The following is a 24742-nucleotide window of genomic DNA, read 5'->3' as shown; positions in this document are numbered from 1 at the left end:
GTGAAATGGTCAAGAATTTATGTCTGAATTCGTATCACGTTTTGCAGCTTTCACTTCCGGACTGAAGGTGGAACTGTAAAAAGCAACTCTGAGTCTCCTTTCTCAACTGCTACTGAGAACAAGGCTTCACTGGCCCCTTCATCACCATCTGCTGCTTCTGCCACCATGGCCAGTGCTCCTGCCCTGGATGTGCCCACTCCAAATCCAGCTGCTATGCCCTCTGCTCCCACACTACTTGCTTGGAAGCAGCTGGCTTCGACCATACCCCAGATGCCTCAGATCCCAGCATCAGTGCCTAACCTGGCAGCTTCCCCCTTGGCAACGACTTCCCTGGAGAATGCCAAGCCTCAGGTCAAACCTGGATTTCTCCAGTTCCAGGAGAAGTAAGTTTCAGCTGCTGTTTGCCTCCTTCTATCCTCCCCAGCCTTGCAGTCCCCTCTGTACCTCTCCTCAGAGCTGCACTACTACACTTCTGTAAAGTCTAGGAAATACTTTGAGATTTTTGAGTGCATCTGAGAGCACTTTTAGGCATGAGTTTAGAAGATAAATAAACTTGGTGATCTGTCACTGATTTCTGTTTCATCCCTTGCGAGAGCTGTGCAGAAATACAGGTATCTCCATTGCATGTTTGACAGGGAAGGGGTGTTGGGCCAGAAATCCATGGACTGATCTGGGGCTGGGGGGAAGGTACCAAACCCATTTAGCTGATGAGACTGGCAGTGTTGGTTCTGTCAGGGCAGGGGAAGCCCTGGCATCCTGCAGTGGCCACGCCCAAGAGTTGTGTTTCCTTTGAATTTTAAATTGGAAAAGTGGCCCTCAAAGACTACAGAACCCACCGTGCATTGCTGTGTTCTGATAATCCTAATCAAGAAAGTGCAGTAGCTGGGTGGAATTGCAGTAATGCTGCCAGCTTCAATTTCCCTGAAGAGGAAGGTGGCTATGGGAAATCTGTGGGCCATGTTTGGAACAGAGGCTTCAGCTGGGCTCCCCTTGAATTAAATCTTGGCAAAGAAACGAATGTGTGAAATGAGTGAAGGTGATGATTGGGTTTTGGATGTATTCCAGTGATCCCTGCTTGGCAACAGACTGCAAGTATGCCAACAAATTCCACTTCCACTGTCTCTTTGGGAACTGCAAGTATGTGTGCAAAACCTCTGGCAAAGCAGAATCCCACTGCCTCGACCACATCAACCCCAACAATAATCTGGTGAATGTGCGAGACCAGTTTGCTTACTACTCCCTGCAGTGTCTCTGTCCAAACCAGGTAAGAGCCATTCCAGAGTAGTGTTCTGGCAGGACTGGGGAGAAGGAGATGAAGGATCAGGTAGACTGACTCCCCAGCAGGAAGTGAGGCTGTGTGTGGCTTTCTTGGCCTTACTACAGAATCATGGAAGTCATAATTACGTGGTCTGGAAAAACATTTGGTTTCTATCAAACAGGAAATCATGATACTTTTGTGTTTCTTTCACTCGGGTGAAGTGGACAAGGGAATGATCTGAGATCATCTGAGAGACATAAGATGAAATAGAATAAAAATCTGTGATGAATCTGTGAAGAATTCAGAGAAAGCCATGAGTAAGGTTTAGGATATTTCAGTGTAGAATAGTGTATTACAGAGTACACAATAGCGAGATTAAAGGACTCGAGAGGGAACAGGGTGCATGGCAGGTTGTGGAAGATAAAATGGGATCTGGAGTATCAGTGCAGGCCCCTCTGACACCTCAGAAGGGACACCATCAGCAGCAGGCACTTGAGGATGTGTTTGTTTTAGACCTGCCTAAAGCAGCACGTGTGTGCTCCCCTCTAGCACTGTGAATTCCGGATGCGAGGGCATTACCACTGTCTGCGTCCTGGCTGCTACTTCGTGACTAACATCACCACCAAGCTGCCCTGGCACGTGAAAAAGCACGAGAAGGCAGAGAGGAGGGCAGCCAACGGCTTCAAATATTTTACCAAGCGGGAAGAATGTGGCAGACTAGGTGAGTTTTGTCCCATTTCTCGTGTGCTGTGTCCCATGTCCAGGCCAAGAATGCCGTAAGTTAGAACCTGCAAGTTATGCTTCAGAGGTATTTGGACATTAAATCACTAAACAAGAAAGGCAACAAAACATAAAATAGTTCCTGGTCTGTCTGGTTGAAGCATGTTTTCACAAATAGACCCAAGGTAAATGAATAGAAACTGTACTACAGAAAATTGTATATATGAATTTGTCTGGATATATAGCTTCCTCTTTTTTCTTATTTTTGTCTACTTGTAAAAGCCTTTTTTTATTTGGTGTTTGTTTTTATACTTTGCAGTCTTTTGGACCTACTGTTTGTGTTGGGTGAAATTTAAGGGAGCTTAGGAGGATTTTTTTTTCTTAACCAGTGCTACTGCAGCATATTGAAAGTCAAATGGCAAATAACCAGAGAGAGATGGACAAGAACATGTAAAAGCTACTCTCTTCTCTCCAAACCCATTCTCCACAGCCCCTGTGAGCAGCAGGGACTACAGAGTTCTGATGGCAGCCCCCCTGAGAGCAGGGCCTGAGGAAACACCTGAATGTGGCACAGGCTCAGACTGGGGCTGGCCCACTTGCCAGAACTATCAGCAGCACTTCAGAAGTTACTAAAACCAAGTGCCTCCAGTGTAAAGCTGGTAAAACAAATGCACAACAGAAAATAGAATGGGTTGCTGCAGAGGTACCTGGAGCTGAAATCCAGGATTCTGAATGGGAACTTCCTAGAGACAACTCTGTCCTGAACTGCCTGGGATTCCCTTAAACCTTCTCATTGTGGTTTGGCAATGTCACAGACCCCATCTTCCCTGTCACTGCTGGTTGGAACAAAGGCTGGAAGCAAATGAGGTTCAGAATAACACCTCTGGGTGCTGTTCCTTCCCACTGCAGGAAAACAGCCACAGTAGCCAGAGCAAAACTTTTCAGCTTTGAATAGATCAAGGACTTGTACCCAGATGGAGGTTTGTTTGTGGTTACCAGGGCAGTGAGTGTCAACACACCACAGCCTGTACCTACCTAGCTCCTGTTTACACACAGTTGCTGTTATTTACTCACCCTTTGGTGTTTTAGGTGATAGCAGGGGCTAGACAAAGCAGGACAGTGATACTTGACACCAGCCCACAGGGATGCCCTGGCAACAGGCGAGCCCTCACCTGCCCTCTGTGCGAGTGTTCCAGTCCTGCAGCACTGTTTGTTCCCAGAGCACTGGGATGGGGAGGGTGGCCAGGGTGGGGAAAGTGGGACCTAAACAAACACACTCTTGGCCTGCACATGAAACACAGGCTGTCAGCTCCACATGAGCTGGGTGAGTCAGGAGCTGCTTGGCAGCGAGGCAGCTGCAGCCTTTGCATGTGTGAGCAGCGTTTGGTTTGGGAGGGATGGGGTACGTGCATCCAGCAGGATGAACATTTGCCTGTGGGCTGGCCCAGAGACACACATTTAGCCAGCACCCTGCATTTGCCTGCATTAGATAGAGGCAGCATGGTGGGATGGTGTAGGTGTGTGTGGTTTTACCAACATATGGATTCACTTCTGCATCTGTGTACATCCCTGGGGTTTATGTTGTGTATTTACAGATAGCAGGTGCAGAAAGCACAGGCCTGTTTTAAGGGCTGTGAATGTTTCTGAACAAACACACCTGATAGATTTTTTCCAATGTATGTTTCTGTGTCTATAATTATATAAGTCTGTACGGTTGTGGAGAGAGAGGTGAAGCATAGATATATATAAGTAAAGGTGGAGGGATGTTGATAGATAAGGAAAAGCGAGCCTGTAGGCTGTAGTGAGAGTCTGTAGGTCTCTGCCTCTGTGTATCTGAGGGTATGGCCAAGGGAGGATGGGAAACAGCAGATCCTGATCACTGATGGAGCTGTGTTTGAACTATGACAGGCCATTGTTGATCAGCTGTATGTGTGTTTGGGGTACCTGCACGCCTGGCACACGCAGCTGTGGCCACGAGGAGCAGAATTTGTGAAGTGCAGTATGCCAGAAGCCACATGAATTGCTTGTTGTTCAGCAACACAACCTTTCTGTTACACAACAGTGTTGGAGTGGCACTAAACACTTCCTGTCTCATTCCTGTCTGACCAGGGCACACACACTGTCCAGAGCTACAGCTGCTATGAGACTGCTTTTCTAAGAGCACAGTTAGAAGGGGGGAAAAAAAGAAAAAAGAACTTTTCATTTCTAATCTAATTATGAGCGTGTATTTTATTGTTAGCTTCTGTGATACAGCTAAATGTCTGGTTTTGTTCTCATAAAAAAAAAGGCACTAGCTACGACTGAAGAGCATTGGCACTACTGGATGTAATGGCAATGTTCCTTCCTTTATAATGGCACAAAGAGGGATGGACTAGGCTCAGGCTCATGTCTTAGATCTCTGTACACTGTAATCCTCTCTTGCAGCTGCTCAGCAGGCTGTAGATTGTGGGTTTGGGTTTTTTTCATTCAGGACTGTTTCTGAATAAGCCGTGACCGCTGTTAATGTTCAGTCCATCAGAAATCCACATGGACAGCAGCCTTGTCTTCTCCAATCATCTTCCCTCTGGTCCTGCTCCCTCTCAGTACTTCATGTGCAACATAAAATGGTTTTTGTGTCTGCAGGTTGCAAATACAATCAGGTGAACAGCCACTTCCACTGCATCCGAGAGGGCTGCCAGTTCTCCTTCCTGCTCAAGCACCAAATGACATCCCATGCCAGGAAGCACATGAGAAGGATGCTGGGGAAGAACTTTGATCGTGTTCCTACTCAGGTAAGTTCTCGTGTTGAGGCTGTAGATCCACGTGCAGTGTTGGCCCCTTTGGCTGCAGAGCTGCTGCAGTACCAAGACACTCGAGCCCAGACTCCAAGGGATGTGTGTTTACACTGGGGGATGCTACTGGGAAGTGGGAGTACACCCAAGGTAGCTTTACCTGGCTGAACTTACACAAGATGAGTAAAGATGATGAAGCATAGATTGCAAAGCATTGCTTAGTGCAAACAGCTTTTCCTTGCAAATTTTGTAGAAAAAAATTGAGAAGGAAAACACTAAAACACATTTACAGCTTGCACTCTCTCCCAGCTCTTTCAATATAAATACAGTTGGCTTATTAAAATTAACGTGCTTAGGATGTGGAAGAATTGAACAGGCTGGTTAAAGCAAGCATTTCCTGTTGCATATAAAGAATTATTTGCTCCTTTCCCCGTGGATGGGAGAAATACCAATCTTGACACTTCTCTTCCCTTATTGATGTGGATTTAGTTGGGGCATTCCTTGTCCTCTCTCAGGAAGTAGCAGAGTGATGCAGTTGCTGCTTAACTAACACAGACAGCAGCTGGGAGATTAGGTCTGTTTGTTTCCTGAAGAAATGGAAGAGTTTCAGCTGCAGCACTGAGCTGCTGCTCCAAAGGACAGCATCCCTGCCACCTCTCACTTGTTGTGAGACTTGTTTTAGCTGCCATTGACTTGGTAGATGAAACAAGCTGTCTTTATTTAAATGCCTGTGGCTGATCTGACCTTAAGAACATCATCTGGTTCTTAAGATGAGAGCATCATCCCAGGACGAGACCATCTGTAGAAGCAAGATGAGAACCCTCTTTAATTCCACAAGATGGGAATGAGAGGTCCCTGTTAGTTATTAGCTACTGTCAATAAGTGAACTGTTCAAGTGTAGTGCTGTTGGATTTAATGAGTTCACAGATGCTAAGGAACTGGTGTTGCTGTTGTGGCAGCTTTTGGTCTCTAATAAAAAGTTTAGGTACAAGAATCAGGAAGATTTAACAAATAAATTTGTCTTCACTACTCTTCCAGCATATGCTGAGTCTAATCCCAAGAATTCTAGTGCACACTGGGCAGAAAATGCTGTGTTTCATAACCTCCATCTTGTTTCACTGGCAATCCTGTGCCACTTAGCACAAATAGGAGCAGCAGCCTGAGCAGTCCTGGGGGCACACAGAATTGTCCTAATCCACTGCTGTGTTCAGCCCATGCAGCACCGAGGGTGAAACCACAGCTCAGAGCATGTGGCAAAGCTGACCAGATCGCTGGACTGCCACTGCCTTTTGAATTGAAATGAAACCCCCAGTTTCTGCCGTGCCCTGGTGCTCTGTGGGCAGTTCATGGTGTGTTTGACCTGCCCATGGAGCTGTCCAGGCCACTGCAGCTGCACGTGGTCCCCAGCACGTGTGGCCCTGGTGTCAATCCCTGTTCCGCTGCAGGGGCTCGGCGCTGACACGGCTCGGCACAGCTCCAGCTCTGCCTGCAGCAGGACAAACACAGTGAGGGGCAATGCCAACATTACACCTCCTCTTTGTGAGCACAGCACAATCCACACACACACTGCTGGTGCCAGGTTTAATGCTCTGAGCTCCTAGTGCAGGAGGATTCGTGCTCCTGGCCCCAGTGCCATGGGTGCCACTCACAAGCACGTGCCAGCTGTCCCTCACGAGCTGTGGCAGAGGGAGATAAACATGCAGACAGATGGTTTTGGTCCTGGGATCTTCCTTTTGGTGTGAAAGTCCCTGTCTCGTTTTCCTGCTGCAGGTTATTGGGCACACTCCAAGAAATGAAAATCTCCCCCAGGTTGGCAGCATGGCACCCAGCCCAGCCTCATCAGGAACCCCAGCTTCCTTTCAGGGACCCCCAAGCATGATGGACACTGAAACAGAAGAGTACATGGATTACACTGGCTGCAGCCCTGGGGGCATCTCCTCTGAATCTTCCAATATGGACCGCAGCTGCTCCAGCACTCCAGTGGGCAATGAAAGTACATCAGCAGGTAAGGGAGAAGGGTGTGTGTGAAATGGATCAGGAGCTGCCTGCTCTCCTGGGAGATAAGCTCATAAAAAGAGGCCAAGGGACAGTTGCTTCTAAAAATACACACTGTGCCAACTTCAGTAGTGCCTCACACTAACCCAGCTCTCTCCAGCACCTGAGAGAAGAGGTCCATCAAAATACACACCTCAAGCGTCCAGGAACTAGCAGCATAATTTTTTCCTCCCATGAAGAGAGATTTTTATCCTGGGTCTTGGAGTTGGGTCTATTTTAATAGCTGATTAAAAAAAAAAAAAAAAAAAAAAAAAAAAAAAGAGCCGTGGGCTACTTCTTTACTTGGCATTTCCTCTGGTATCTCTTTGTATTTACTTTGTACAGTAAAGTCAGGCACTTTACTGTAGTGGTGAAGTACAACAGCAGATATGTCATACACAGGGGATAAAGCCTATCACATCTGCAGAAAGCAACATCTAAAAGCAGCTCACTGAGCTCACTTCCTCACCCAAAAACTCTTGTTCCACTTTGTGCAGTTGCACAGAGCAGACACCCTTCATCCCCTCTTTTGGGAAGTGAATTCCTGCCCTGTTTGCCAGGATCATGCAGAGCCACCTCCCCCTGCCCTGCATTACAGGGTCAGCTTGTCAGGAGCCAGGTACCTGGTAGGAATTCTGCCATCATAGAGTGATGACCAGGGATCTCTCAGCTGTCCTTTCCAGGGTTAAGTGAGATATTCTGCATAGGCTGCCTCAGTTTGCTTTAATTCCATACATATTTTCCTGGTTTTCTTTCCCAGCCCAGATAAAGGCCATCACAGTCATGTTGAAGGAGCACTGCTGGGTCATGGCACTGGCCCCACGACATTATGGCACATCCAGAGGGTTCTGGTGGGGCAGTGGTTCCTGGCACTCTCCTCTGTGTCAGTAATGGCCCAAGTGCTAGGGAATGTCCCCCCACTGCTCTCCAGGCAGGGAGCAGCTCCATCCCCCCCAAGTGCAGGAGCACCCTTACAGCTGTTACCTGAAGCAGGCAGCAGCCCTAGAGATGAACAAGGACCAGAATGACCAAATTAATCCAGAATTCCTGCTTGGAAGCCCGTGTCTCTTCCACCATACTGTAAAGCCACCCTATCTCCTGCATAGACAACTCTCCTCTTCCTGGTGCTGTCAGTTCCTCACCTTCTGTTTCTTCTCTGTTGCAGTTCTTTTTCATACATTTGTGAATGTGTTTTCCATTTTCATCATATTGCTTCTGCTCTTGGGTTCTCATTTCAGTTCTTTTGTTTCTTGTTTTGTTGTTTTTTTGGGTTTTTTTGGTTTTGTTTTGTTTTATTGTTTTTCTTTTTTTTGTTTGTCTTTTTTTTTTTTTTTTTTCTCTCCACATTCTCCAGGCTGCCTGGTTCCTTCTACTGCTACTGCTGCTGCCGATGATGCAACCCACACTGCACCACAACCTCCACCACCATCTCTGCCTCCATCTTTCTCACAAGCCCTGCTTAGGTCTCCCCTTCCCACCCTCCCCTATCTCTTCTCTCCATCTTGTCTCTCCTACTCCTTGCTCAGTGCCACTCTGGGAGCCAGCAGAGGCATTGTCATGCCTGCCGCCAGCACCACTGGCTTTGCGCCCATCATTGCCACTCCAACTCCAGTAAAAAGTGACGTTCCCTTAGTGCAGGATGCAGCAGGTAACACTTCTTTGCTTTCTCTCCATGTCCTGTGCCCAGCTCCGTCCCCACTCACCCTGCCCACGTTTTTTCTCTGCACCTTTGGGTCGGTAGAGCAGCAAAGGTCACTCTGTGCCTTATCAAATGTTATCCAAGGGCCCATCCATGCCTGCTCCTTTTCCTTGCTGACACAGTAACCACAGCAAAGGGGAAACACAAACCACAGCAAATCATTCACAGGCATTTGGATGGATAGCTGAGAGCAATTGCCACCAATTCCTAACTATGAGAAAAACCTATCAAAATCCACAACTAAAATGCCTTGGTGTCTTGGTCACCTCAGAGTGGCCACAGAGCAAACTTTTGCTCATGTGGCCTTAATGAGACTTGGACTTTTTGGTCAGATCTTCCAGGCCACCCAAGCCAGTGCCTGCCTTAGTGTGCTGCACACATCTCAGTGGGTGAATGTCTGATGAGGTACCCAGGTCCTGTGTTTCAATTGATCTTGCAAACTTCATATGAAGCCACAAAGTTCAGGGCAGCCTTCCCAGGGTGAGGAATGCAGTACAGGCAGAGTCACATGATGACATCATCAGACAGGTTGAGCTGTTTCTCACACTCGTTATTTATATCTGCTCTAATCAGCTGCAGAAAATGCAGATAGATTTCAGTTTGAAGCTGCCATGATTCCCGTGTGTGACTAAGATCAGAGATGTCTCGGGCTGGGTATTCTCATTCCATCTGGGAATGGCTTTTAGGGTGTGTCTCATTTTTGGCTTCTTTTCCCAACTCCTAGTTCTTTTCCAGTTAATTAAGGACATCTTTGTGCCTGAAGTTCACACTTATGAGGCTTCTGGCAGCCTACAAATATCCCAATCATTCTTCCTCCCAGGTTTTTAATAATATGTAAGTCCAAGGTCAGTGGCTGGGAGCATGGCTGGAGGACCAACTTCACAGGTTTCCAACTCCAGTTCATAGGTTTTTCTCAAGGGACTTGGCAGGAGAAGGATCCTTGCCTTGTCCAGGGGAGTGTGTGCCTATTAACAAAATTCACAAGAAACTCTGTCTTTGCTTCTTTTTAACTGAATTGCATGCAGCCTGAAACCTACTAACCTTGTGCTGTCCTTCCTGTAATAGAATATTTTAAAGTATCTTTGGTTTTTACCTTGGTATAGTTGGATGAATGCTGACATTATTAGTGGCTAAATAAATAAGCTTACGGAAAACACCATTGAGATTTGGTGGGGACCACATCCATTGAGGCTTGTAATCTTCCACAGGGTGCAGGGACTGAACGCTGGCAAAAGAGGAGAGTGCACCAAGGTGTCATCTCTCTTCATTGTGCCCTCCAAAAATTTGCCTGTATGAGAAAACAGAACTGGTTTTCAACTAAAGTTTTAAGCACGTCCGTTTGAACTATTTTTAAAGCTGTGTAGATAGAGAGTTTTAAACAGGTAAAATTTAAATTCTTCTTATTTTCCATCCAGAGTCTTTTCTCTGAGATGGGTTATCCCACATTCCCGTCTGAAGACAGACCATATGAGCATTAGTTAATTAATGATAAGGAACTTGATGGTTTGGCTGTAATTTTATTAAAAGGAGTTAATCTGGACGGCAGTGACTTGTCCAGGCACCACTGCACTTACACGAGTTGGCTGGGAGTGCAGAACTGGATTTTACAATAGCAGATGTTTAGGGGGGAGCAGAGAGTAAATTGGTCACAGATTCTGTAGTTAAGAGCCTGCCAATTTCAAATCTCCAGTGACAGAAAGTTATTCTTTCACTGGTAGCTGGTTAAATCAGCCTTAGCGTGCAGTTTCCACCATGTCACTCAGATGGTCTCACCATGGATGACCTAAGCTGCTGTCCTGAGTCTGAGCACAAGACCCATTAATTAGCAAATGGTGAAGAAAAGCCCTTTGTTCTTTGCTTATGCCCAAACTGTACAGCCCAGCCACGTGAGAGGAGGTTCCTGCCACCACTGCCATTGCCTTGTGTGGGAGGTTTCCTTCAGTGGTCGCCACCTTCTCTTGAAGGGTTGTCACTGAGGGGCATCACCTGTGCACCTGCCAGAAAGGAAGTCATTCTGCAAGCAGACAAGGAAAAAAGTTCCTAGACATTGAGGTCGAGTCCTTGATGTCAGGATGATCCTAGGGGACATGAGCAGAAGCCAGTTATGCTGGCCCTGTGAAGCAAAGTGGAAGATAGATGAGGGATCTTTATTTATACTGGGGACATTGTGGAATTTTTGAGACCCAAGGGAATGCTGCAGAACTGGTACTTTCTTTCAGAGTCCACTGGCTAGTGATGATGAGAATTAGCCCCATTGAACATCTGTCCATGTGTCTTTCTAAGTGCACTCATTGTGATATGTAGGCTCATTACAGTGAGGGATGTTGCAGTCTCCTGGCCAAAGTCCATCCTGTTTCTATAAATTCCACCCCCTCCTGCTGCAGTTTTAATCACGCATGGGATCTTCCTTCACTCCCTGCCTGTCCTTGGCAATTGTAGTGCGTTACAAGAGCCTGGGCAGGGAAAGCAGTGCACACTTACAAGCTTTTAGCACACTGCAACTCTTTAGCACCCCAGGGAACTACAGTAACACACCTCGATCCTTGGACTTGAACAAGCCAGCTCCTCCCTGTTAAAGTGTGATTTCAGGAAAACAGGTCAGTTAAGCAGCCAGAGAAACTGTGAAAGTAGCAAACCAGAGAAGCAACAGTTAACATTTGTACAAGATCAGGTTTGCCAGAGCAGCAGCCAGAGACAAGGTAGGATGTGCTGAAGACTGAGGAAGTGATGTCCAGCAGGAATCAGCTAGCCCAGGATCTCAGCTCAGGCTCACGCAGAGCTCGAGGGACAAGCTGCGGGGTGGGAGCAGTTGCAGCTGTGCCTTGGCAAACACAGAGCTTGCCAGGACGCCTGGGACGTGGAGGGACCTGGCTGTCAGCAACACCGCTCTGCGCTTTCTCTCCTCAGGGAACACCATCACTATGCCAACTGCCTCGGGGGCCAAGAAGCGTTTCTGGATTATTGAGGACATGTCCCCATTTGGCAAGCGCCGCAAGACCGCGTCCTCGCGCAAGATGCTGGATGAAGGGATGATGCTGGAGGGATTTCGGCGCTATGACCTCTACGAGGACTGCAAGGACTCCAGCTGCCAGTTCTCTCTCAAGGTTACCCACTACCACTGCACACGGGAGAACTGTGGCTACAAGTTCTGCGGCCGTACCCACATGTATAAGCACGCCCAGCACCACGACCGTGTTGACAACCTAGTATTGGATGATTTCAAACGCTTCAAGTCTTCACTGAGTTGTAACTTCCCAGACTGTCAGTTCTCTGGCAATAGCACACACTTCCACTGTCTGCGCTGCGGCTTCCGCTGCACTGACAGCACCAAGGTGACAGCGCACCGCAAGCACCACGGCAAGCAGGACGTCATCAGCGCCGCCGGCTTCTGCCAGTTCAGCTCCAGCGTGGACTGCGAGGTGCCTGACTGCAAGTACAAACTCAAATGCTCCCACTTCCACTGCACCTACCCTGGCTGCAAACACACGGTGGTAGGGATGTCACAGATGGACTCTCACAAGCGCAAGCACGAGAAGCAGGAGCGAGGGGAGCTGCCTGCCATCTCTCCCGGCCCCGAGGGCCTTACCCACTCCACTCTCGAGTATGATATCCAGAACTCTTCCATCAACCTGGACAGTTCCCTCAACCTCAGCACTGACAACAACAGCTCCCTCTTCTTCCTGCAGAACGCAGCTGGCGTGGGCCTCAGTGACTCGCTGGACCTCAGCAAGAAGCCGGCAGAAGTGACCGAGGGCCCGTCCCCCAGCAGAGCCGGGGCCACGTCACAGGAGAGGAGCGCAGGGGCACCTGGCCCCGGTGGGGTGGAGGATGAGGACGACTCTTCCCAAGAGGATGAAGAGGACGATGAGGAGGAGATGAATGAAGAAGAGGAGGATGATGAAGAGGAGGATGATGATGATGAGGAGGAGGAGGATGAAGAGGAGGAAGACCTGAACACAGATTCTGAAGAATCGCTGCCAGACCCTGAAGGCCTGGCCACTAAAGAAGATGGAGAACCAGAGGAGGGTGCTTCTTCCACAGACCATGGTGATGCTTCCAGGCCGCAGGGCGAGCCAGCCCTCACTCCAGCCCCAACTCCTGCCCCTGCTCCAGCTCCGGCTGCTGCCTCAGCCTCCACCGTTGCTCCAGCAGCTTCTCCTTAATCCTAGAGACAGCAAGGGCAGTGGTTTGGTTTTTCTCTTACACAGAATTACTAGGAGGACCCCATATGAGGCGAGAACAAAGATGGGGATGGCAAATGAAAAGCGAACTCCGTGCCACAAATGAGAGAGAGGAAGGAAGGAAACCCCTGCTCCTGCCCAGGCCCCAGAAGAGATTGGTTCGCAGCAGGACTGGTGCTGCTTCACTCCATTCTTCAGATCCCAGAACAAGGGGGCAGGATGCAGCAAAAAAAATCCCCTTTGTATGGACATGAACCCTGAGGGTACCTGCTGCTTTTCCTTGCTCCCTGCACGGTGCGTGGGGCCTGTGCCCATCTGGGGACCCTTTTTTATGGGTGGGGCTCTATCCCCCCCCCAGTTTTCTTTCTGGGTTTTATTTTTCTATGTTTTCAGTTGTACGATAATAATAATAATCTCCACTTCTTGGAGGGGGGTGGGTGGGAACAAGAGGTAATGAATTTTACAAATATATATTTGTGTGTGTGTCTCTCTATATAATGTACACACACACACACATATATAAAATTAAAGGAATTGGTGTCACAAAGACAGGTAGCTCAGCTTTTGCCAGTGGGAAGGAGGGGGTGAGGAGTGTGCTCTCTCTCTCTCCACCCTTCCCCCTTCTTTCTCCAGCATTAAATGGCATCAGACAGCCAGGGTGGGAGTGGGTATTTATTGTCACATAAATGAGGATGCATTAATGAATGAGCAGGGGTGGGAATGGGACACTCCTCTGTTCTTCCAGATCCTTTTTACTGTTAATGATAATAATTTTGAATGCTATTTATATTGTAAAACTTTCTCAGTCTACCCTTTCTCTGTAGGACACCTCTCCTCATCCCTGCTGTTCTGACTGTAGGGATTTAGCTGAAGTAACCTGGGAAGATCACAGCAGGCAGTCTAAAGGGTCTGTCACACTGGAGGACTGGAGTTACTCTGCCATCCAGTTCCGTCTCATCCCAACCCCTAGGTGCCTCCTCTCTGCAGAGGGTGAGGCCTTTTTGTGGTGCTTCAGTACCCCCATCTCAGGAGGCTGTGAGCTGCCCTTGCCCCACGGTGCAGCACAGGGAGCACCAAACCCGCACAGGAGCTCCTGGTCACTAAAGCAGCCTTGGGGAAGGGCCGTGCTCTGCCCCAGGCAGTCAGAGCAGGACAGGTCCCCGTTCCCAGGCCCTGCTCCTCAGCCCTGCGCTGCAGGTGGACACACATCTCAGGTGACTCTGGCAGGGCACTCTGAGCCCAGCTCTGGGGTGGGGGACAGCCCTGTTCTGCAGCAGGACCTGCTGCCAGCCCTGGGTTTTGCAGCTCCAGGCCCTGCTGCAGGTCAGGAGTGGCTGCAGGTCCGGGCCGTGTGTGGACACGCAGGGCTGAGGGTCAGGACTGCGCTGGGCTGAGACCTCCAGCAGCTCCAGCCGAGAGAGCTCGGGCTTTCCCCTGGCTCCAGGCCCTTCCCCGCTGCCTTGGGCTGGCCTGGGCTGGGAACACTCACTACAGGGCGCTGCGACAGCCGCTGTTTGACCCCAAATCTTTGTCTGGGCCTGAAAGGGCTTGTCTACACACACCAGGGCACCTGAAGGACTTAATGAATTCATTCTGATAGTTATTTCGGTGCCAGTTTTAAAGTATACCAGATTACTCTGAGCTTTGTCTTTTTTAAAAAAAAAAAACAACAACTTTTTTTTTATACCATGCAGGCAGGCACCCTCTCCCCTCCTCAGCTCCAGGAGCGCTTCACCTCTAAGGGATCCCCAGGATTTGTTTTCACCCTGAACAGATAAAGGTCTCAAGAAGTTTAAGTTGCTTTTTTTTTTTTATTTTTATTTTTGATTTCCCTAAGGAACTGGTGCAGATCAGGTATGATTTATAAACAAGCAGCTCAGCTGTGTAAATGTGGGGACAGAATGTTCAGCTAATGTTTCAAAAGGAAAGGAAAAAAAAAAGTTGTACAGTATTTTTCCTGTAAAGGTTATTACTATATATAGAACAAAAGAGAAACCACCAATGCCAAGGGGTGGAGGGGGAGGTGTCACCTGCCTTCTGGATAGCCCTTACAATATGGTTAATTGTGTGCAATTTTTTTTCTCCTTTTTTTTTTCTCTCTTTTTTTTTTCCCCCCCTTTTTTTTTTTTCTCTCTCTCTCTTTCAATGTAGTGTATGTTTGTAGGGGTGGCAGGGGAGGGGAGGGCCTTAATGCTCTGGTTTGAGGCTGACTTCACACTCCCAGCACTGACCGGACCTGCACGATTCCGAACTCTAACTTGAATTTTGTAGAGATGAAACAAATGAAAACAAATGAAATATTATCACTAGTTTGTAGTTTATTTAATTCTTTGGAGTTCTTTTCCTCTATCAGCTATTTGTGTGGCTTTTATTTTTATAGGGGGTTTTTTTGTTGTTTGTTTGTTTTTGTTTTGTTTGGTATATCCCCTGCCCTCAGCTGTGTGTTTCCTAGCATAACCCCATTCTTGAATAGAACGAAGCTCACGTTCCTGGGGCAGAGTGATGGAATTGATGCTCTGGAATTTCTCAAAATGGGATGGGGCAAAAAGATTTTACTTTACTAGCATTTGCTGCAGGTTCTGTACTTGTACATTTTCCCCGTGTTCAGCTACTTAGATAGTATGGTGATGGGCTCCAGGAGGAATCCTTAGATTAACACAAGCCACATCTTGCAAAGCAGATGTCGTTATTTTGTACCGCCAGAATCCCCAGGATCTCTGTGGGAGCAGGACCAGGCGCTCCTGGGAGGCCTGGGGGCTCCCCTCGGGGTGAGCCGGTGTTTCACCTGTCCCCCGTCCCTGCCGGCCCCACGGCCAGAGTCACTGCCCAGCAGAGGGGAGAGCAGAGTGCTGGGGCCAGGGGTGAGGGATGTCCGCTGGCTCCATCGCAGGAGCGGCCGGCGCCGCGCCAGGACCCGCGTGGGGCCCGGTGTCCCTCGGCCCGTGGGGCTGAGCGCGCCGCGAGGGCCCGTGTTTATCTATGCACACCATTTTCTCCCCCCAGGCACCCTACTTCTCCCTAGCATCTCAGCCCTTCTCCCAAACTTCTATCACCCCTTCTCTAGGAGCTGGCGCAGGGAGCGAGAGTTCTTTCCCATCAGGTCCTGCTGAAGTGAGCCCTGAGCAGGCCCTGGCAGGACAGCGGCCGGCCTGGCCCCGTCCTTCTCCCAGCCCTGGAACTCTTACACTGTCTCTGTTTGCAACAACAACAAAAGAAAGTTGAACCCGACTTTTTATTCTGCCATGTTCAGGCTTTAATTCAGCAAAACCCTTAAGCAGATGACTCTGAGTGGGCCCAGGTTTCAGCCCGAGCTTAAGTGCTTTTCTGAAGAAGGGCCTGGCGAGCCCAAGACCCCATCAGAGCAGGTGTTTGTCATTCCGAGCTCTCGTATCAGTGCGACTGTCTGAAGAATGACCAGAGAAAGAGAGGGGGATTCAACTGGCTCTGTAAGGAGGGGAAAGAGGAGAGAGGAAATGGAACTATTTTGTCCAAAACAAGATAAAAACCAAACAAAATAAACCTTGAGATGGACCCTCCTGATTCTGCTACCATTCGCTGCTGAAGAGCAAAAAAATTGAAACTATTGACTAGATTGTTCATTCTAGCCACAAACTCAACTGGATTAAAGTCTGCGTGGAAGGAATTTTGTAAAGAAAAAAAAATTTCAAAAAAATTTTCCAATGTAGCAAAAAAAAAACCAACTTTAAAAAACAAAAATTTAAAAAAAAAAAAAAAAAAGACAATGAGGGAGGATTCTAGCCTTTTGTAATATCCATATTGCACACTAGGACTATAAGCCATTGCTAGCTCATTTTGAATTTTAAATGTGTAATTTTATTTTGTTTTGTTGTTGTTTTTTTTTCTTTCCATGGGGAAGGGGGGGAAATAAATGCTTGAACCACCAATGCTCTTTTTAATGTTTTATAAATATGTATGTGTATATATATAAATATAAAAATAATATGTATGCACATATATATGTGTGTGTGTATATATCTATATGTATATACATATATATAGATATATAGATATATATATAGGTTTTGAGACAAAAATGCAGAAAGTGAAAAAAAACACCCTAAACAGGATGGTGTGCTCTGATTTACTTGAATCTGGTCTCTTCAGCACCTGCGTTATTAAGAACTGAATATTTTTCCACTTGAATTTAGTGCTATTAGAAATTTAATATATGTGTTTTATTTATTTGATTTTTTTTTTTTTTGCATGACTGATGCAAGGTTTGACATTTTCACTCAATAAAAACTGGAAAAAAAACCCCAAAGTTTTAAGTGATGGAATTGTGTTCTTGCTTGAGGAGGTGGTTTATGCTCATGGAGTTTGGAGCAGGTGGGGTGTTTGGAAAGCCCAGAAGCCCCTGAACAGTCACTGCTGCAGCTCCAGTTGTGCACTGGGAGGTGGAGCAGGAACGGGATTCTCTCTGGAGAACGGAATTCTCTGGTGTTCAGGTTTCCCAGCAGCTCTGAGGTTCTCTCTGAGTTGCCATCAGGGCCCTTCACAAGAGAGAATGAGCTCATGCTCACAGTTCCACAGCTCACTAAATGGGACAAGGAATTAGAGATGTGAATGTTCACATTTTGACTTTTCCTACCATGGCCTCCAAGCTCTGGGTGCTGGATTGGGGTCCGTGGTGGTACTGTCAGTGGTACCCACCCAAAGCCTCATGGGGACAACCAAAGCTCCAAATCAACACGTGTTTGAGTGTCCCTCAAACAAGAGGTGAGCAAGAATGAAATGTTCTCTCTGCATGGAAGGGGTGAGGAGTGGAAATCTACTCATCACCACTAAAATGCTGAAATCCACACGCTTCTGACAGAACTTAGCAAGAACACAAAGCTGCATGCCAGGCATCCAAGAGCCAGCATTCCTCTCTGGCTGCTGCGGAGCATTTTCCTGCTGCAGTAACCTGTGCAGACCATGCAGTGGCCAAGTCCAGTGACTGCCATTGGGGGTGAGGATGTGCAGGCAGGAGTGTCCTGACAGCCCCACTGCGAGCACAGTGCCCTTGGGACAGCTGCTCCAGCAGCCAGGAGGGCTGAGTGTAAATTGGCTAAAAAACTGCACTCCATACAGACAGTCCCCATTCCAGAACTGCATTTCCCAGCCAGGACTCACTGCAGACCTGGGCACTTCCACACTTCCCACTGGAGGTGGGTCCAGCACAGGCTCACATCACCAGCGTTCCTGCAGAGTGGGACAGGCAGTAGATGCTGTTTTTTATGAGGAAGCAAGCAAATTACTTGTGGGGAGAAAAAAGGACCAAGTAGATGTTCACAGCAGTTCATGTTCTCTAAAGTACCTGAGTGCTCCCCCTCTGTGTCAGGTCACTGCTCCCATCCCCAGGCCCGGTGTATCCAGACCCTGCTGTGCACAGAACTGTCACCAGCGAGGCCACAGCACTGCCCATGGCCAGCACAGATCCTGCTGCCCTCCTGGCTGGGCTGCAGTGCCCTGCAAGTGCAACTGGTTCTGCACCAAGGGCAGGGATTGCATGTTACATGTCTGTGTTACATGTTACATGTCTGTGTTACATGTTACATGTTACATGTCTGTGCACCCATTCCTGTTCAGCTCTGCGCTGCCACGAGGCGCTGCACGGTGCCTGTCCTGCTGAAGTGCACATCAAAATGTTCTTGTTTTACCCTTCCCTGTGGCTCTTCCCCAAGCACATGGAAGCAGCTGGGTCTTTGTGCCTCTCTGCCATCGTCAGAGAACCCAGGAGCAGCAAAGCAGCACCTGCCAAGCTTGATGCACTGGAAGCAGCTGCCTCCTTATTAGCAGAGAGGATTAGACTCCTCTCTCTTTCAAAGCCCCCTCGTTGCTCTGCTGCAGCTCCCAGCCATCCTGTTTTCAGATGTCATTATCTGAACATGCTCCTAATCCAGCCTTGGAGCCCAGAGGTTTGTTCTCACTGGAGCTCTGCCCACAGCACATGGAATATTTAAATGGCTGTGTTTCCAGGTGGGGACAGGGGACATGAACAGCACAATTCATTGCTGGAAAGGTTTTGCTGGAACTTGTCTTTTCTCATGGGACTCTGACTGGACTTCATAAAACAGCGACTAAGTAGTGGGAGAAGCTGCAAATTGAACAAATCAAAGTCTCACTCTCGTATTTGTTGCAAGCCCTTGCAGGTGGTGACAGTGCAGTCTTGCACCCACAGCCCTGCAACTACTGCCCCTGCAGCTGGTGTGCCCTGGGAAGCAGCAGACACCTGCAGAGTCACTTGTTCTGATGTCAAGAAAAAACTGGACAGTTTCTGCTGCTATTGTACCTTGATACCTTGAGCAGATCCCTGTATCAGCCTTTGAGTCCTCTCTGGCAGACACTGTCACATGGAAATCCAGCACTCAGGCTCCAGCCCTCACTTTCTGGGTCTCTCCTGTCTTGAACAGATTCCACCAGTACCTGAAAGCTCACAAAACCTACAATCCCTACCTACAAAAAACAATTCCTAACAAATGGGTGAGGGCAAAGAGGAGAAATTAGGCACTGAGCATGGTGCTGGGAGGGATGACAAGCTCTTCATGCCAGCCCTGGGGCAAGTAGGCTCGCTGGAGTCCCTCAGACACTTCTTCCCTCACGAGGGTCAGGCATTGCTCAGAAGATGGGAACATGCTCCATCCTGCAGCAGAGCCCTTCACCTTCCCAGAGCAAGGCAGGGTGTCCTCACCCCGGTCCTGCTCTTGCCCGGGACGTGCCCCAGGCCCAGCCTGGCCGAGGAAGGGTGGCCAATGGAGGAGCTTCCCTTCTTCCTTTTGCTCTTTTTTGGCAGGAAAACTCTTAAACAAACAAATGAAGAAACACTGAGGATTTAAGTAAACAGCTGAAGATTTATCTGACAGGCACACAGAGCTGTTCCCTGCCCCTTCCCTCCCGTCCCCCAGCACAGAGTTAACCAGCAGCCCCCGCCCTGAGCCCCCAGGGTTGCCAGCAGCCCCACAGACCTTCCCTGGGATGTCAGGACACAGCCAGGCTCTGCCTAAATGCCAGAGCTCTGCAAGTGCCACACTGAACTGGGCACAACTGAGGCACTTGGTCTGTGGCCAGAGCCAGTCAGCCCCCAGAGGGGAGCAAGAGCCTTCACTCAGTGCCAGGTGCTATCCCTGCAAGCCCCATCCTGGGAAGAGCCACTTGTGTCCACAGGACAGCAGAGCTCCAGCTCTGGCCTGTGGCTCCCTGCTGTGCCCAGGACACTCCTGGCAGCTCTGTGCAGAGGGTGCCCCAGGGCTGGCACGGCTGCAGCCCCTCCTCATCTCTTCCACCCACCACACTTCCCCATTTTCCCACTATTTTACACAGATTAGCAGGTTCTGCCTGCAGGTTTTAGAGCTGGGGGGGAAAAGGAGACAAGAAAGAGATGAGTAGTGGGATAATCCAATTCCAGGCTGCACCAGGCTTGTTCTGGCAAACAGAAGAGCCTCTGAAGCAAGAGGGAATCCCAGAGCTCCATCTCACACCCAACACCTCTTGCTGCTGCTGCCAGGGAAGTGTTGATGTTACTGCAAAGAAGCAGGCAGGTAAGCAGGCATGCAGAGATGGGACCTGCTGTTGACAGTGAAGGGGGCAGAAAGAAAGGAGTAATTAATCTATTAATTAATCTATAGAGAAGAGTATAATCAGAGTATAATCTATACAGGAAAGCTGCAGCATTTAGCACCCAGTCCTTTAGTGCATGCACAAAGTTGAAACTGCTTAAATAAAGCAAATCTGCTCAAAGAGATGGAAGAATATCCACCCCAGAATTTGCTCTGGTTTAATTAAATCAGTTAAATTAATTTTAGACAGGTACTACTGTAGCTGTGCACACACAAAACCTCAGTAGTAGCCATAGAAGCAGAGGTATAAAGTTGGAAGCAGTCTGTGAAGGACTGGAAAGAGCATGAGGACACAGACATGAGGGAAGGTGAAAGGCACGAGCAGGATGCTGCACAGGACAAGCAAAGGGACCGAGACACAGACAAACAGCCTGGAAAAGTGACAGGCAGAGAAAGAAAAATTGGCAACAAACAAGCCAGTGGTACTTCTCCATCCTCTGAATCAGCCCTACCCAGCCAATCACCTTCTCACACAAGACACAGTCCCAAAGGAAAGCAAGTATTTTACCTAAACCAGTAAAAAGTACAGTGTCACCCTCCTATTCCTCTTCAGGCTGTTCTTGCAGCCAGCATCATAAAATATCTCTCATTATTTGCACAAACATAGAAGAAACAAAATCCCGAAGGATGAATTCCTTCAGCAGATGCAGAGCAGGAGGGCTTGGGACAAAAGCAGGGTGTTGTTCTAGGAGGCTCCATACTGTAAGTAATCCCTGAGCAGCCCTTGCAAAGCATTTGGGGAGATTTTTAGCTTGAAAGACACTTTACAGAAATAAATTGTAATTGAGTTTTAATAATCTTCCCCTTTTCAGAAAGGGCCTGACAGATGCTGCTTAGTGCTCACTTCTGCCCCATTTCAAATATTTTTACCTTATTTGGATGAAATATATTATTTTTCTAAAGAAAGGAGGTTGGGTTCTGGTTTGTTGATTTTTTATTTTTTTTCCAAAGAGATGGTTTTCCCTTCGTCCAGCTGGTGCCTTTATTAGGTTAGTGCTTGCTCCCTTTTGGGGATGGGATTGTTTTTTTCTCTGATCTGGGACAGACCACGCCAGCCCCTCAATCTAAAAGCCTGCAGCTTGAACTGCACAGCAAGTGGAGAAGTCAGGCCCTGATCTCTATCTTCCCTCTTCCCTGATACCCCAAAACTCACCCTAAGTACATTTCCATTTTTTTATATTCTTTTTTGGAGCTCAAGAAGTGGTGAGAGCCACCCTTTCACCAGCATAATACATGGACACCACAGCCCCAAAGGTGCCCATCCAGGCTGACTTCTGGGGAAGCAGCATAATCTGGGGAGAAGACAATAAAAGGGAAAATGAAGAAAGCTGCAAGCTCTCTCCTGTACCCTTAGGTAAATCATTTCCCTTGTTTCACCTGCCAGCACCCCTTTATTTATGCTTCCAATCCCTGGAGACCAAGCCTTTCTTTTGCTTTGCACTTGGATAGCACTCAGTGGTACCAGAACACTGGAGAACTCACAGTTCATCATCAGCTTTTGGTGTGGAGCTTCACCAACCACAAATGATTTGTGCTTCACACAAAGCACCACCACACAGAAAGGACCTTCCAAGGCTTTCTGTGTTAAAGCCCTTGCAAACACTTAGATCTCCACAGCCTGCTGCTGAAGGCTTTAATTAAGCATGGAGACCTTGACTTTAACAAAATAGGTTTGCAACAAAATAGGTTTGCTGCACCTGGACCTCCTGCCTGAGCTTTGTTTTCCCCAAGCAGGGAAAGCAAGGATCTCTGTTGAGCAGCAAATGCCAGCAATGGAGCACAGCTGGACCTGTGCTGTTCCACACCCCAACACACAGCACACTTCACCCAGCAGCACACACCAGGATGGTGGCAAACCATCCTCCCTCCCCTCACCAAAGACAAAATGAAGAGACAACAGTTATAAAACAGCGTTTACTTGCCAGAAGAACCCGAGTGGCAGCCAGGGCAGATCCAAGTGTGTGTCTCAGAGCAGGCTGAGGGGCTGGGCAGCTCCTGTCACACCTGCACAGCCCAGCCAGGGCCAGTGCCCACAGCTGCCTGCTGGCCAGAACAGGGCTGGGGCTCCCCCAGGGCACAGAGTTCATGGGGCTGGGGGTTGTACAAGCTGCAGGACCTTGCACAGCAGCTGGCTCCCAAAGGTGGCTTTCTCAAGCAACCTGTCTGTGTCACAGCTCTGTATCTACCAGCCAGCATTTTTTACCATCATGTGTGAAATCCAAGGCACACTTACAAGTAAAATACTTTGCAAAGTCATCCTCTTCCTTCTGATTCCAAACACTTTGGTTTGTTTCGTCACCAACACACAAAAGACAACAAAAATAAGATTCTTCCTGCTTTTGACAAAGATGCACATAGGACCAATCTGAGGGTAAGGAATGTTGGAGGCAGATGATAGGAAACATCTCTTAACCCTTTCTCCCTTTTGAGTAGCCCACATTTCTCCTGCAGCTATTGAAAAGGGAGTTCTTATATTCTCAAATTACTGGGAAGTACCAGTCTGATGTTGTTTCCTCCAGGAGAAAGCAGAGGCTCACAGGCATTCACTGAAGTGTGCCCAGATGACATTGTCCAGAGGAAACTCCCTTCACCTGTCTTTCATATGCTATTAGGGACCTACAGAAACCATGTCAGGAACCCACTGAACTCATCTCTCTGGTGTGTAATTCTTCTTTCTGTGTAAAACAGAGTAAAACCAGAGTGCACAGTGAAACAGCACTGGAGTAAGCCAGGTGGTAGGGAACTGCTGCTGCTGTCTCCTTCTGCAGTTAAAAGGTTCTGTGCCAACAAGCCAGCAGGGTAAGCAGTTCAAAGGGCAGCTGAGCCACGAAGTTGTTTCTAGAAAAAAACAACAACAACAAAAAAAAACAACAAACCCCCCCCCCTCAAAAAACAACAACAAAAAAACAAAACAAGAAGAAAATGACAAAGTAATGAGGCTAGGAGGACCAAAATCCTCTTCCTGCAAGCGTTGCTGTGCTGGAAAGAGAAGGAACACGACACAGAGGAACAGAATCTGAGATTCATGACTGTACTTGCAGGTTAGAAGACCTGGCTTCTTCCAAATTCTCTGCTGGTGGGTTGGATCTTTTCAACAAAGTACACAAACAGCCCTCAATGGCCAGAGACACAAGTTTTGAGCAACAAAGGCCTTGATGGGGTTTTCTGGGATTCATCAGGTTGGAGAAAGGAAAAACTTCAGAACTGGCACAATATACAGAAAACCTACAGAATTGGTAAAATAGTAAGAAAGAAAAACTAATGGACAGAAAAGCACAGTTAAAGAAAACTGCCTTTTACTGTGCACCAGAAATCCTGAGGGAAATGAATTGAACACTGGGAACACAGAGGAAAAGGGGGGGAAATGAACCCCCAGGGATGCTTGTACTATAAACCCTGTAAGTCACTCTGCAAGGCACATACCTCAGCAACATATTTTCCACATTTCACCAACTGCTGTTGTCCAGGCACTTTCTATTTTCAAAACCTTCTATGTATATAAAATGTATACAGGCAGGACAATACTTTTCCATCACTTCCCTGTGTTGTTGTGTTTTCTTTTCACAAGGATTCTTGGCTTGGCAAAATGAAGTGTCATCTCTTTAGGTCTTAAGAAAAGCCTTTCTTTTTAAACACTTTCAAATTTGCCCTGTTTTAGCTAAACGTGATGCTCTTTGTGAACGTTAAACAGTGGAGAGAGAGACTGAGAGGGAGAGAGACACACACACACACACTCACTCACTCCTGGGGAAGATATTCGTCCATTTAAGGCATGAGAAATCATCACATTCAGCAGCAGGTCTAAATACAGTAATATCAAGGTCCCTTTCACTCCCCCGGGCAGGAAAATGTCACTGTGTACCAGACACCCAAATACTTGGGAATCAAGTAAATCCCTCATTTTTCAGGAGGGAGCCAAATCCTTCTGTGGAACAATGATGGAAGTGTAGTAGCTACAATTTACTTGCACACCATCTCCTTTGGTGCCTTCTGGACTGGGATGGCAAGGTTAGGGCAGTCATGGGACCCAGCACAGCATTCCCTCCTGGAGATAAGGCTGGGGGGCCATGGCATATCTCACACATGGCATATCTCCCTTCAGCACCTCCTGCTGCTGCTGGAAGGATCAGGATGTATTTCACACCCTGCAGAGCCTCCTGCTGGGAGCAGAGGCACAGAATAAGTGCACTGCACTCACTGGGGGAACATCCACCCAGCTCTGCACCATGGGCAGCATCACCACGCCCTTGCTGCTCTTTGTAGTGTCCAAAGTGTACTTACACTGCACTTACACCACTGCCCAGAACAGGAGCAGTCAGAAAATCAGAAAAAAAATTGTGCTTTCAAATGTCCTTTGGAAAACATTTTAAAAGGACCCGATTTCTGTAACCATCCCTTTCCCCTCCCCTGACCACCCTACGTGCATATTTCTCCCAAAAATAAGAGCCACGGTAATCCAGTAA

At 48.0% G+C, this 24742-nt stretch overlaps 1 protein-coding gene across 2 annotated transcripts in view; it reads left to right on the top strand.

Moving 5' to 3' along the window:
- Positions 1 to 14744, top strand: part of CASZ1 (castor zinc finger 1) — an 87615-nt gene extending 72871 nt beyond the window's left edge. Inside the window, exons 13-19 of one of the 2 annotated variants that reach the window (XM_019008770.2) lie at positions 48 to 383; positions 1066 to 1264; positions 1808 to 1979; positions 4601 to 4749; positions 6520 to 6754; positions 8138 to 8431; positions 11390 to 14744. In XM_019008770.2, coding sequence (XP_018864315.1) covers positions 48 to 383; positions 1066 to 1264; positions 1808 to 1979; positions 4601 to 4749; positions 6520 to 6754; positions 8138 to 8431; positions 11390 to 12645 — 2641 coding nt within the window. In that variant the 3' untranslated portion in view covers positions 12646 to 14744. The remainder of the gene's footprint in view (positions 1 to 47; positions 384 to 1065; positions 1265 to 1807; positions 1980 to 4600; positions 4750 to 6519; positions 6755 to 8137; positions 8432 to 11389) is intronic. The other variant, XM_015648389.2, reaches the window with a different exon arrangement.
- Positions 14745 to 24742: the final 9998 nt, after the last annotated feature.

This window comes from Parus major, chromosome 21, assembly GCF_001522545.3.
Source record: "Parus major isolate Abel chromosome 21, Parus_major1.1, whole genome shotgun sequence".
Taxonomy (NCBI): Eukaryota; Metazoa; Chordata; class Aves; order Passeriformes; family Paridae; genus Parus; species Parus major.
This window is presented reverse-complemented; position numbering and strand designations above follow the sequence as displayed.